The sequence below is a fragment of the Rattus rattus genome, chromosome 7 (genome assembly GCF_011064425.1).
Source record: "Rattus rattus isolate New Zealand chromosome 7, Rrattus_CSIRO_v1, whole genome shotgun sequence".
Lineage (NCBI taxonomy): Eukaryota > Metazoa > Chordata > Mammalia > Rodentia > Muridae > Rattus > Rattus rattus.
This window is the reverse complement of record NC_046160.1, coordinates 19,231,727-19,246,560: the sequence shown is the minus strand read 5'-3', so window position 1 is coordinate 19,246,560 and position 14,834 is coordinate 19,231,727. Positions and strand designations below refer to the sequence as shown.

The 14,834-nt window shown below is 42.4% G+C and overlaps 1 protein-coding gene and 1 pseudogene across 1 annotated transcript in view; both read right to left on the bottom strand.

The window, feature by feature from the left end:
- Positions 1-5,050, bottom strand: part of LOC116905624 — a 44,491-nt pseudogene extending 39,441 nt beyond the window's left edge.
- An 8,323-nt stretch (positions 5,051-13,373) lies between these two features.
- The window catches only part of Srd5a2 (steroid 5 alpha-reductase 2), a 37,144-nt gene continuing 35,683 nt past the window's right edge, over positions 13,374-14,834 (bottom strand). The window contains exon 5 of the mRNA XM_032908934.1: positions 13,374-14,397. Coding sequence (XP_032764825.1) covers positions 14,331-14,397 — 67 coding nt within the window. The 3' untranslated portion in view covers positions 13,374-14,330. The remainder of the gene's footprint in view (positions 14,398-14,834) is intronic.

Below are 14,834 nucleotides of genomic sequence, written 5' to 3'. Positions count from 1 at the left end.
GGTGGCAAAGGTCTCATTTTATTTAAGAGGCTGGCCACTGGGAGTTTGACCATACTCCAGGGGTTTATGGGAAACACAACTGAACTTTCTCTTTCCTCCTCCTCCTCCTCCTCCTCCTCCTCCTCCTCCTTCTCCTCCTCTTCCTCCTCCTCCTCCTTCTTTTTCTTCTTCTTCTTCTTTCTTTTGGAGGGTCATAAGGATAGGGGAGCAGACCAGTGAAGACTGGGAAGTGAGTGTCATTGTGGTGCATAATGTGAAATTTCCAAATAATCAATAAAATGTTATTTGGAAAAATAATAATACAGTTGAGATCTGGAGTTGTGCCTTAGTTAGTGGAGTGCTTGCCTAGCATGTAGAAAGCCCTAGGTTTGCTTCCACAGCTCCACATAAGACAGGAGTGTGGTGTATGCCTATAGTATCACCACTTAGGAGGTAGAAGCAGGATGATTGTGATATATACATTGTGATACTTCCCTGGGAGCTACTGGTTTTGAGGGGCTCCAGAATACAACACAGACTATTGCCATTCCTCTTGATTGTCCAGCCTAACTACCTGGTAAGACAATATTGCTGAGGACATCATACATTTTGATTTCAGGACATAGAGAAATCAGTCTGTAACTGACTAGAAACTTCCTTTCTCTTAGTCAATTTTCACAGTCCCAGAAGGAACTAGACAAACTACTCGGGGAAGAAAAGACATCGTTGGCTTTAACTAGCACTAGACCTTATATTTACAATATCAACCTACCAGACAAAAAGTGCTCAGTGGTGCAAAAGTGATATGAATGTTATGGGTGTACCATGACTGTTATGGGTGTACCATGACTGTTATGGGTGTACCATGACTGTTATGGGTGTACCAAACTACTCTTTGATTGAATTTGAGACCTTTTCCACCTGGCCAAAAACCCATGGCTAGCAAAGTCATGTGCCATAGTAAGGGACTGACTATTATTGTTTTGATAAATGGACATGTTGTCAACTGCTTTCTAAATGTGTATGTTTATACCCATAAGTCTGTACTTCTCTCAACCATAGTCAAAGAAGCTTCTTTCTGCAAAGGCAACAATTAGTGGAGAAGTTTGGACCTTGTCAAAGTGTCAAAAATAAGTGACTGTGATGTATTCAGCCCTAAGTGGGACATCTGTATCAACACACACGTCTAAATCAACACACACACTATATACACACTCATCTATATCAATACACACCTATATCAACACACACATACACAAATACACACACATCAATATCAACACACTCACATCTATATCAACACACATACACACATCAGCACACACACACACACACACAACTCAGGGAACTTTGTGGAAGAGAAGGCAGAAATAATGTAAGGGCTGAAGAATGGGAAGAGATATGTGACATGGTGTCCTCTGGACATGACATCGTCATTATATTCATGAGCTCATAGCAACTGTGCATCTTGCAGACTGAGCCAGTCAAAATTCCTGCATACATGTGTGAGGGGCTCACAAAGTTGGTTGGTTATCATACTCTAGTGGATACCCCAAACACACAGGAACACACGGACACACACACACACACACACACACACACACACACACACACACACACACAGTGTTAACCAGATTCAGGAGGTTATTTTTAAAAATGAAAAGAAGAAAAAAAAAGACATGATGTTGGAAAAGGGATGCTTGGGAAGGACCCAGAGGGGAAATGGAGGGAGAAGTGAAAAGGGACTTGGTCAAAATACATTGTATACATGTATGCAATTCTCAAAGATTACATTTTAAATTGCTTTAAAAGTGATACAGAGATAAACAAAATTTACAACAGAGGGATCTGGAATGGCAGAGAAGCACTTAAAGAAATGTTCAAAGTCTTTAGTGATCAGGGAAATGCAAATCAAAACGACTCAGAGATTCTACCCTACACCAACCACGATGGATAAGATCAAAAACTCAGGTGACAGCACCTGATGTCAAAGATGTGGAGAAAGAAGAACACTTCTCCATTGCTGTTGGGATTGCAAACTAGTACAACCACTCTAGAGATCAATCTGGAGGTTCCTCAGAAAATTGGCAAGAGATCTAACTGAAGACCCAGCTATACCACTCTTGGGCATATACCCAAAAGATGCCTCACCACACCACAGGGATACATGCTCCATTATGTTAATAGCAGCCTTATCTATGATAGACAGAAGCTGGAAACAACCCAGATGTCTTACAATGGACGAATGAATACAGAAAATGTGGTTCATTTACACAATGGAATACTATTCAGCTATGAAGAACAAGGACATCATGAGTTTTGCAGGCAAATGGATGGAACTAGGAAATATCATCCTAGGTGAGGTAACTCAGAGCCAAAAGGACATGCATGATACGTACCCACTAATATGTGGATATAAGCCAAAAATGAACAGAATACCTAGGATACAGTCCACAGTACTCAAGAAAGTTAACAAGCACAAGGGCCCAAGTGAGGATGCCTCGATCCCGTTTGGAAGGGAGAAGAAAACAATTAGAGCAGGCAAAGGGAGAGAGGGACCTGGGTGGGAGAGGGGATGGGGAAAAGAAAAGAGGAACATGATCATGATCAGGTATGGGGAGAAACAGAAGAGAAGCCCTGGGGGCCAGCAGAATGAATGGAAATATGCAACCTCAGGAGATAGGAGGTGGTGGTGGTGGTGGTGGGGGTGGGGCTCTAGAATGTACCTTTGAGACCTGGGGGTGAGAGACTCCCAGGACTCAAAGGGAATGACCTTAGATGAAATGCCCAACAGTGTGGAGAGGGAACTCATAGAGTCCACCTCCAGTAGAAAGACAGGACATCAAGTGGAAGAATCGGGTTGCCATACCATAGTCAAAAATTCTGACCCAGAATTGTTCCTGTCTAAAAGAACTGCAGGGACAAAATTGAGAAAAGATTGAGGGAAAGGCAGTCCAGTGACAGGCCCAACTTGGGATCCATCTCAAGGGGAGGCTCCAATGATGTGCTTACAGACGGGAGCCTAGCATGGCTGTCCTCTGAGAGGTCCAAAAAGCAACTGACTCAGACAGAGACAGATACGTACACCCAACCTTTGGACTAAAGTCAAGGACCTCTGTGGTTGAATTAGGGAAAGGCTGGAAGAAGCTGAAGAGGAGGGGGACCCAATGGGAAGACCAGCAGTCCCAACTAACCCAGACCCCCGAGATCTCTCAGACATTGAGCCACCAACCAGGCAGCCTATGTAAGCTGTTCTGCCCCTACACATAGACAGCAGAGGACTGCCTGGTCTGGCTCTCAGTGAGAGAAGAAACACCTAAACCTTTGAGAGACCTGAGGCCCCAAAAAGTGGTAGGCCTGGCCAGGGGACTGGGGGGTGGGGACATCCTCTTGGAGATAGGAGGAAGGAAGAATGGGATAAGGAACTGTGGAAGCGTAGACGAGGAGGGGAGCAATGACTGAACTGTAAAAAAAGAAAAGAAAAATGCTCAGCGTCCTTAGTCATCAGGTAAATATAAGTCAAAGTACTCTGAGATTCCATTTTACATAAGTCAGAATAGCCAAGATCAGTATAATGAATGACAGCTCATGTTGGCAAAGATGTGTAAGCATTTGTTGCTGGTGAGAATACAAACTTGTAAGCCACTATAGAAACTAGTGTGGCACCTCCTCGGGCAGATAGAAATCAATCTACCTCAAGATCCATCTACACCACTCTTGGACATACACCAAAAGGATGCCTCATCATACTACAGAGACATGCGATGAACCATATTTATTGCTGCTCCTTTCATAATAGTCAGAAATTTAAAACAGCCTAGATGTCCATCACCAGATGAATGAGTAAAGAAAATGTGGTACATTTACATAATGGAATATTACTCAGTCATTTTAAAAAAAGAATAAAAATCATGAAATTTGCAGATAAATAGATAGAGCTAAGGAGGAGGGTATCATCCTGAGTGAGGTAACCCAGAGCTGGAAAGACAAATATGGTATGTATTCGCTAATATGTAGGTGTTCACTGTTAAGTTTTCAATTAGCAAGCTACAATCTGTATCACCACAGAGCTTAGGTACACAGTAAGGGACTAGTTGGGAGAGATGGATCTCCATAGGAAGAGGAAATGAGGTGGCTATGGATGGATGAGGTGAAGAGTCTGCAATGGGAAAAGGATGGGGAGGAAAGGAGGAGGTAACAGAGGGAATATGGGGAGGAATAACTAAAAGCTAAGGGCTAGTTGAGGAAACTTAATGTTATAGAAACTTCCTGAGATATATTCATGTATGAAGGTGATCTAAATTAAATTGCCAAATAACAGGGGGGACAGAATACCAACTGGACATCTTTTCTCACCAAAGGAAGTTTCCCATACTGGAAAAAAGTTACATCTAGTCAAGGCTGTTGGCCAAAGGGATCCCTTGGGAATCCCCAAGCAACCCAAGTTATATTGCTAAGGCTATTGGTTGTTCTCCACAAACTAAGAGCAAGGCCCTGTGCTAGATATGTCAGCTTGTGTGGGAGATGTGGAGAAAGAAGTGGGATGGAGAGCAAGGCACCACAATCTACTGTGACTCCTTGAAAAGTCTTGGTCCACTGTACAGTGTATGATCTGACATGGCTCATGGCATACCGGTGAGACAATACAAAGGACCCAAGGCCAGGGTGGTGGCTGCTTCCCTTGTCTCCACAGGAGATTGGACCCTCCCCTGCAGGCTCATGGACAGGAGAGTCAGATTCTACTAAACAACATCTGTTGCACCCAGATTTGCCCTTGAATATACAAACATACCCTAATGGTCTAAAAAGCTATAAAGAAGCTCATGTAATAAACAATAAAGTTAGATCTACATTCTGATGCTGGTCTCCAGAGTCTGAATCCCAGGCACCATCATGGACTTCATCTCCACTTACCCTCAACTCCCCAGTCCCTGTTTCCCACAAACTTGATGCAAGCTATAATCATCTGAAAGGAGAAGATCTCAATTAGGCCCCTTAAGATTGGGTTGTAGGCTGGTCTGTAGGGCATTTTCTTCTTAATTAGGGACTGATGGAAGATGGCCAAGCCCATTGCCGGTGTAAGACCAGAAGTGAGTCTTAACTACTGGCAGAACCACCACCACCATCACCACCACCCCCAAAAAGTGAAACACGAGAACCGAGTTCTATGCAAACATAAGAGGTTTATTTTCCGGAGCGTTGGGATGAGTGACTAGAAGGTGACCCCAAGTGGCTATAACAGTTTTTATACCTTCTAGGGGAACAGGTTACATCAGCAATGTTACAATTCAAACTTATTGGCTAAGCATATTAACCTTGAAATCTCTTAGCTAGCAAGCATCAGTCAATATATTTTAAGAATTTTCTACTCAAGAAAGTTCCTGTGGGTGGAGAATGGAACTTGGCCTAGCCTCAACCCAAGGCAGGAAGCTGGAACCTGGCCTAGCCTTGCCACAAGGCAGGTGGGTGTAAGGCTGGAGAAAAGCCATAGGGCCCTTCATGGGTGGTGGTGTCCCTAGGATGGTGGTCTTGGGTGTAGACATAAAGTTACAGTGCACTGTGTGAAGATTTTAATGCCGATTTCTGTCTCCCCTATATCTGGTTACAATCCTTATTTCTAGAATTTTCAGTCTCAATCTTGTGTAAATACCAGCTCCCCAATTGTGCCCTGATACGTCAATAACGAGAGTTTAACAGTCAATCACTAAGCAGGGGAGAGAATAGGGTGGGACTTCCTGCCAGCCAGGGGAGTGGGTAAGAGGGAGAGGAAGTAGAAAATTCAGCCATGGGAGAGTCCAGGAGAGACCATGAAAAACAGCTCAAGCAGAGAAAGACATTAAATGCAAGTGTCTTGGGGATTTGGGCTGGGAAGAAGCCAGATTACTTAGGGGATTAAAACATAGTAATAACTGCTCAGTTGTTGTGCACTCGAAGCTTGTTAAATAAATAAATTAGTCCAGTCTCAACTATTTAGGAGCTAGGTAGGTAAGAGGAAAACTGTCACACACTTACTAAGAAGCCATTCACACCTGAGTTCTATAAGAAAAGAGGCTGAGCAAACCATGAGGAGCAAGCAAATAAGCAGCATCCCCCCATGGCCTCTGCATCAGCTCCTGCCTCCAGGTTCCTGCCCTGTTTGAGTTCCTGTCCTGACTTTCTTTGATGATTGACAGTGAGATGATATCTAAGCCAAATAAACCCTTTCCTCCCCAGGTTGCTTTGGTTACACTGTTTCATCACAGGAAAAGTAACCCTAAGACAGGCCCTATTTCTGAAGACAACATCACACAAATCATTGTACAGGAAGAAGTCAAGCTGGAGCCTACTAGAGCCTTTACCCCTACAGACTAGCATTCATGGGACTGGAAGGTACTGTGAACCCTACCAAAGGAGAAAGGCAAACACCAATCCAGCTATAAACTCTTCAATCTACCATGATAACCTGCCTGCAAGATGTGCCAGTGCCACTGTGTCACAAAGCTTGTAGAAGTCACCAACCAATATCTGGTTGGACTTGTGGCCCACTTCATGAGCTGGACCTCATCCACATCACTGCTTAAATGACCAAGAACCTGAGACCAGATAAGTTGGAGATCTGGAGGAAAACCAAACCATTCTGCTAAGAGAATAAAAGATAAATAAATTGGCCCTCACAACATCCTGCTATACTCAGAGATCAGTCACTTCCTTAGCCAGCATCAGAGAAGCTTCCTCCTCCAGTAGACGGAACCAGACAGAGCAGAGATCCACAGTCAAACAATGTGCAGAGAGTGAAAACCCCTGGAACATTCAGTCCTAACTGGAATGTCTCCATCAAATCCATCCATTCAGAGCTCAGGGAAACCCTGTGGAAGGGGAGGCAGAAAGAGTGGAAGAATGAGAGGTGATAGAAGGCACCAAGGAAACAAATCCCCCTCAACACAGCAGACCAGTGCACACACGGATTCACAGGCTGTGGCAGCATATACAGGTCTGCACCAGATGGGGTTCTGGCAATGAAAGAAGAATGGGACACAAACCCTTACCCCTAACTGAAGTTATCTCCCATTGACAACCACCCACAAATGAAAAATTAGTTTTCCTTAACAGTCTCACTAGTGACCAAACTGTTTTTAAGTGCAGGACCCATGCCTGGCCTCAACAGCATGTTGGAAGGATCTTGTCTCAACATGTTTTCTCAAGGTATTATTTTTGACCTTACAGATCTTTTGTGTATATATTATGGCTTCTGGCTCTGTGTTTTTATGGAACTGCTGTGTATACAGACATTTGTCTCTGTGTCTCTATGTGGTTTTGGGGGGTTCTCATTGGCTCTTTTTCTCTGTTATTTCCGTCCTATTCTGGTTTGTTTGTTTTATCTTAGTTCACTGTTATTCTTTAGAAGCCTGTGTCCTACGGAGAGACAGAAAGGCGGGGCTCAGATGGGGGTAGGAGGGTCTTGGAGTAGATGGGGGAGTGGAAGCCATAACTGTGGGAAAAAAATTTTCAGTAAAAGAAAAATGGGGGAGGGATGAACAGTAACTAAGACTATCACAGAAAACATTTTAATGAGATAGTATCTAAAACCCAGCTCATTATGAAAAAAAAGCATTAATTAACAGATTAATGCAATGAATTGATATTCGCTATGTATTCAATACGGGGGGGGGAGATACCTACATCTCTATAAAAGGTCAGCAGTTTGATTTGGTTTTGTTTGGTTTGTTTGGTTTGGTTTGGTTTGGTTTGGTTTGGTTTGGTTTGGTTTGGTTTGGTCTGGTCTAACAGAAGAAAGTAAAATCCACAGATAAACTGGAGGTTACCCTCTGCCTGCCTACCTCATGGCATTGAGTGACTGAAACCACATGCTGTCTCATCCCCCTCCCACAGGTTCAGATCAAACACCACCTTTATGAGGTGAGCTGACAGAAACATATCTGCATTATTTCTTGTGAGGTACATCCATATGGTTTGTGTTTAAGCAAACGTGCCTTCTCCTCTTATGAAAATGGAGCTGCAAGAACGGCTCGTTCAACCCCTCCGGAGGATTTCTTTCCCGGGAGCATCTGGAAGGCGTCAGACCTTTGTGATCTGAGAGAGAGGGGAGGAACCAGGGGAGCCTTCCTTCCCCGGGGCCCTTAGCTTTGTTTCCCCATCAGCCTTCCTCCACAACCTCTCCTAGAATTCCCCACGTGCTTCCTTTTTTTTTTTCCACTTCCACCCTCCTCGAGCTCCCAGCCAAATGAGAAAGGGTGGCTATCCTCCATCTAGGCTCAGATGGTACACAGGACAAAAGAGCCAGCACAGCTGGATGCACATTGTCACCTTCCCCAGTCATTTATTTCAACTACCCCTACCCCAAACTAAGTTTGTGAGGGGGGGGGGGACGAGAGATCATATAAATAACATAGGACCATATAAGATCACTGTTCTGTTATTTGCAGAATAAACACATTTTCCTCAGAATCTCTCCCCGCGATGGGCCACTAAATCATCCAAGCACCATACTACCCCTTGGCTGCACACCTCTCTTGTTTCTTCACGAGATAGTGCCCCTGCTATAAACTCAGCTGGGCAGCCTGCTATAGAAGGATTGACTTCACGTCCGTTCCCACCCTGTTCATTAGCCGGCCTGCGCCCCTGGCCACGGGCTGTTGGAGAACCAAAAGGTCAGGCCGGAGAAGAAATGACTCCTCAGGTTCATGGCTGTGCCAAGAGCCGCTCGCTTGCTTGTCAGGATGACTGCCATAAGGTAACCACAGGAAGTCCAGGCACTTGTAAAATCATAGGCTTACTTATCTGTGCTTGGAAGGGTATAAGATGCCTCCATCAACGTTTGGTTGCAAGTTTCTCTTCGGAACTCAATCTGTCTTTTCGACAGTGGGCCACTCTTTGTGAAGGTAAACCCTGAGATGGGAATTCCTGAACGGAAAGTTTCTCCCCATCAAATGTAGAGGCCATGTCTGCTATACTAAGGCAGGAAAGGCCCTTTAGTGTTAAACAGATTCGTGACAAATGTACCTCTGCTTCTCCTGGAGTGAGCAAAGCAGATGACTCACAGACACGCGAAAGGAGCATATGTGTGTGAATCAGGCCCAGAACCTGGGTCCGGATAGTTTTCTCCTTTGCGAATTCTTCATAAACCCACAGGGCGGCTCCTAACGGCAAGGGTCATGGCTAACCCAACAATATCCTCAGGGCTGTGGGAATAGCTCGGTGGTACTGACGTGCATTTAGCATGCTCGGTGGAGCCTGGCTTCAATCTCCAGAACCCAATACTAATTTTTTGTGTGATGAGTAAATATTTAATAAGTTACTCCTGTGTGGGTGGGGTCAGACCCATGAGGTTCTGCTGGGTCTTCCTGTGGAAGCCTGCTGTGAAAAACTGCTGTCCTCAATGGGACAAAATGATACTCAGATTCGCTAGGCATCTTGGGGAAGCATTTTACTGCCATAGGTTTCCATCTATACTATGAAGTTAAGTGACAAGCCTATGTCCAATATCAGCTTACACATTTTAAACCTAGATTCTCAAACTCAAATCAAGCACACTTGTTCCAGGTCAGCAGGGAACATTCCCTCTGTGAAGGTTTCTTGGGCAAAAGCAAGAAAATGCATCTTGGCAGTCAACCACCAGCAAGATGTTTCAATAAGAACCACTCAGAGGAAGTCTCCACTCCAGTCACTTGATTTTCTTGCACTCTGTTTTGAGGAAAAATCGAAATAAATAGGAAACATGTCTGTGGAATGAGGACACACTCAGAATTTTATTTTATTGCATGCTTATATTTATATATGTATATTTTATACATTATGTTAGCAAATGCACATATATATTTTTAAATATATTATATAATATATTTAACATAATATATGGTATATTGTAGTTATATTTTTATTATATGCATTATATGTTATAGATATGTAATAACATCTATCACATATCATATATAACATATATTATACATAATTACATATGATATATAAGTAGTATATAATAATTATATATTATAATATATTTACTCTAATATATTATAATATAAATCATATAAACATTGTATATTATAAAATATTATGTTTATGGAATATGTTATAAATGATATGTGATATGATATATAATATAGTTTGTATATTATGTATATATTTATATATCTGCCTTCAACAAGAACACTGAGGTTTAAAACAATGGCTTTAGATAACTGAGAATCCCTCAAATGTCAAGGGAAGATTCGTATTATAGGCAAATAACTTATTTAAATTAAAAATGTCTGTGATGCACTCACACACCCAATAATAATAAAGTTTAAAGCTTTAAATGAAAGTTTGTGGTTAATTGAATTAATTTGAAGTACAAATAAGATTTTGTGGGATTAAAATAAAACACATTGGTAAATTGACTAAATCAGAAGTCACCTGAATAAAATTCTAGATAGTGCCCTCTTGTGGCAAAAATATGCAATTGCTAAAAGGCAGTTTTGTCAGCCCAAGCCATTTATCGAGCATTTTTCACATGTAAAGGATTGCCTAGACCATCTTCATTAAGTAAAATAAAAATCTAGTTTTAAAACATTTTAATAAAAAGTCTTATGTATCTCAGTCTGGGCTCTAAATCCCTCCCTGGGTAGCAGAAGTTGACATTGCGCTTCTGGGACCCCTCAAGTGCTGGGGCAAGCACACCTTGTGCTGCATGCAGAATTCAGGGTCTCACATATACTAGGCGAGCACTCTACTGAGCTTCATCTTCAGCTCTGAAATAAAAGATAGGAGGAAAGTGGTTTTCAATCACAGAGAGCCCCAGAAATCTCTGCTTTCAGGAGAATTCACCACTCTTGTGAAAGCTTACCTAGTCTGCATCTTCGGAGTTCCCCAAAGGCCTACACCTTAGGGTGAGTTCCCAGTTTGGCACCACTGGGAGGTGGAAGAACTCTATAGGCTGAGGCCTAATGGGATGTCTTTGGGTCACTGAGGAGGGGAGGCATGCCCTCAAAGGGGGACTGTAGAACTCTGGCGCCTCTGGCTGTCTCTCCTCCCCTCTGCCTCCCTCTCTCTTGGCCAGGAGGTAAACACCTATGTTCCACTATATGCTCCCACCACAATGTGCTGCCTGCTACAGGCCCAAAGCTATTGGACCAAACATTCCTGGGCTATGAGCCAAATTAAACCTTTTGTCTTTATAAGATGATTTGTCACAGTTGTTTTAGTAAGAACTTCTTGACACTGTATTTTTCCTCCTAGGTATCACTGAAATCAGGACACAACTGGCCTTGGCACATTGTCCCACACCTTTCTTGTACTTCCTGGAACTCAACTATAATTTAGAATCTGCTGGTCATCCTTTATTTCCTATTCATAGCCCCTGATTTCAGATTGGCAAAATGAAGGAAGGTAACAAGAAAGAAAACAGCAAGACCAAAAGCTAAGATAGAGGGAGGGAAGGGGGTGGGAACACCACTCAATAGATACACTGTGATGCTACAGAAGATCTGAATTTTTTTTATTTTATTCATGGCAGTCATGACCTAAGAGGCATTTGATGAACAAGAAGGAGCACCTGCTTGTAACACTACAGTCCATATCTTCATTACATAGCCTACTTCAAATCTCTCATGATCCTGGTGTTAACTAACACTCCATTTCTGTACCAGATGATAAAAACGGACCACAGTTTCTCAAGCATATTTCCAGTGGTGTTGAACCTACCTACCTAGGGCTGAGGAGATAAGAATTCAACAATTCTGATTCATAGTGCTCAATTCCTTCCTTACAGAACCCACATTCCAGCCTCTTTACGGGAGCTATCCCTTCACCAGAGACTGTACCCTTAAGTGTTCATGTGCTACCCAGTCCCAAGTTCTCACACAGGAACCAGGCTGGGGATGCTGAGGTCAGCATATATCAGCAGTTCTCAGCCTGTGGCTCTCGACCCTTTTGGTGGTCACATATCATATATCCTGCATATCAGATATTTACATTACAATTCATAGCAGTAGCAAATTACAGCTATGAAGAGGCAACAAAATAATTTTATTGTTGGGGTAGAAGGGTCACTGTAACATGAGGAACTGGATTAAAGGGACGCAGCATTAGGAAGGTTAAGAAGCACTGACTTATATTCATCATCTCACTAAATTTTCTTATTTGTATATAGTAAGTTGATTATATTCACCCTCCCATTATCTTCTATCTCTTAGGTCTCTCCTTCCAACCTTTTAAAGCATGGCTTCTCAACCTGTGGGTCACGACACCTTTGTGGGTCAAATGACACTTTCCCAGGGACTACCTAATACCATGGGAAAACACAGAGATTTACTCTATGACTCATAACAGTAAAAAAATTTACAATTATGAAGTATCAACAAAAGTCGTTTTTACGGTTTGGAGTCACCACAACATGAGGAACGCAGTGTCAGGAAGATGGAGAATCACTTCCATCCCTGCAGAATGCCAGGGTTTTGGTTTATGTAGAACCAAAACCTAATTTTTACAATTTGAGGCTTGGAATTCAAGATAAAATAAAATAAAACTAAGTGTGAAACCCTGTCTGAATGGAATGAAAGGCGCTTTCTGCTCCCATGAGCATCTGGGCAGATGTTGCAGATCTCCACTTGTGCCATTGGGACCTGAGGCCTGATGCTCAAGCTACTACTGGGACAGATCATCTAAGATACATCTCAAGGGTCATAAGGAAGAAATTCCAGAAGAAACTTTCTCAGGGCTTCTGTACGTTTACATCATCATAAACATCTCTTCAAGTTGCACAGTCTACTGTCTTACATATGAATTTCTCATACTTAGAAGTGTTCCTGATATGAGTTTACACTGTCTGTTGCAACACAATTATTTATTCTCTTAGGAGCCACTCATGGCTATATCTTTTTCTTTGTGTTCAGTAAAACCTGACAATCAAGGAAGTCCATAGCAGTGTTGTGGATGACTATGATAGTTCTAATTGTGAGACTGGAAGATCTGGTATTCACTGACTAAGACACTGTATACATTTGGACTTGGGTCAAAAAAGGGGAATTTCATTATTAAAATCTCCTTTTTTATGTCTTCCTAATTAACTAAGGCAGAGAAAGCTGAGACCAGGCTTTCATGTATGCATGCTCTAGGTCTATGGCACTTAAATGTAAATCTTTACTACTCCATGGGCATACAAAAGGATGCTTTTAATTACTTTTTTGAGCACTGCCCTCAGCCTTGACATTCATTTTGGTTGGTTGGTTGCTTGCTTGCTTGGCTTATTGGTTGGTTGATTGGTTGGTTGGTGGCTGGTTGATTGGTTGGTTGGTTGGTGGCTGGTTGATTGGTTGGTTGGTTGGTGGTTGATTGGTTATTGGTTGGTTGGTTGGTTGGTTGGTTGGTTGATTGATTGGTTGGTTAGCTGGTTGGTTGGTTGGTTGATTGGTGGCTGGTTGGTTGGTTGGTTGATTGGTGGTGGTTGGTTGGTTGGTTGGTTGATTGGTGGCTGGTTGGTTGGTTGGTTGGTTGGTTGGTTGGTTGGTTGGTTGGTTGGTTGATTGGTTGGTTGGTTGGTTGATTGGTTGGTAGGCTGGCTGGCCAGCTGGTTGATTGACTGGCTGGCTGGATGGTTTATTGACTGGATGGCTGGCTGGTTGGTTTTTTAAAACCAACATACAAAGTAATTGGTTTCATTATGGACATTTTCATACATGCTTTATTTTTGCCAATCCTCCTCCCCTTCTCTCCTACATTTCTCCTGATGCTCCCCTTCCTCCTGCAGTAGCCTCTCTCTGACACACAAATTTTATTTCCCTCTTTTTTTCCTCCCAGCAAGACCCCTTTTCTCTTCTCATGATCTCCTTTCCAAATCAATGAACTATATGACCCCCAACACACACATATGAACAGTTACATATATATTAAAAGCTAGAACCTGCACATGAAACAAACATGCAGTATTTGTCTTTCTGAGTCAGGATTAGGTTGCTTAATATAATAATTTCCAGTTCTACCCACTTTCCTGCAATTGCTATAATTTCATTTTTCATTATGTCAGTCCAAAGGGTTTTGACTGCAGAACTTCCCCAAAGTGACACAGAATAAGAAAACAATTACCTCTTCAGATCATACCGTGGGAAACAAGAAGCTTCTAGATGGTATAGCTAAGAATAAAATGGCCTCTGTGAAGCTCCAAAAGGAAATTGGGTTAGAGCTCCCTGGGCAGAAAGGAGTATAGGCTAAGCAGGCATGACCCTGCATGCCTCAAGCAACTGGAATAACAAGAGACCTTTTAACACATACATCACCGTATATACATGTGAGCAAGACACTGTTATAGTTTACAGTTTATAGTTTCAGCAGCCGAGCAGTTCCTCCACAGAAACTTTGCTCTTTAAAATTGGGGCTCTTTAAAAGATGAATGGAATAAGAGCTTTCCTAGATTTGGGGTAATCCTTAAACATCTTAAGGTAGAACCTAAGAAGACAAGAAAGAAAGGAATAATTATAAATACAGCAGAATAGTGGCCAACAGTCCCAACCAACACAGGTCAACCCAGTTATTTAGCACCTGACCATTCCTGGGGACCATGTGCCCATCATCCACCCCCTTCCTACAGTCTGCCCCTTATAAATGTTGGTGATTTGTGTGCAGATAAATACAAAGTAACATCCGGAAGGTAATGGTGATAGTTTTACAATCTTACAAACATACCCCCTATCACTCAACTTTCCATTTAAAAACTGTTAAAGTGATAGATTTTATGATACGTGTATTTCACCAGATTTTTTTATTAATAGGCAAAAAGGAAGTACTCATTTGAGCTCACTTTGCTGAAAACTACAGGAAGCCAAAGCCTCCCAAAAACTTTGGGCAGCCTGTGTTATAGTGGCAAGTCAATAATGAAGATAACC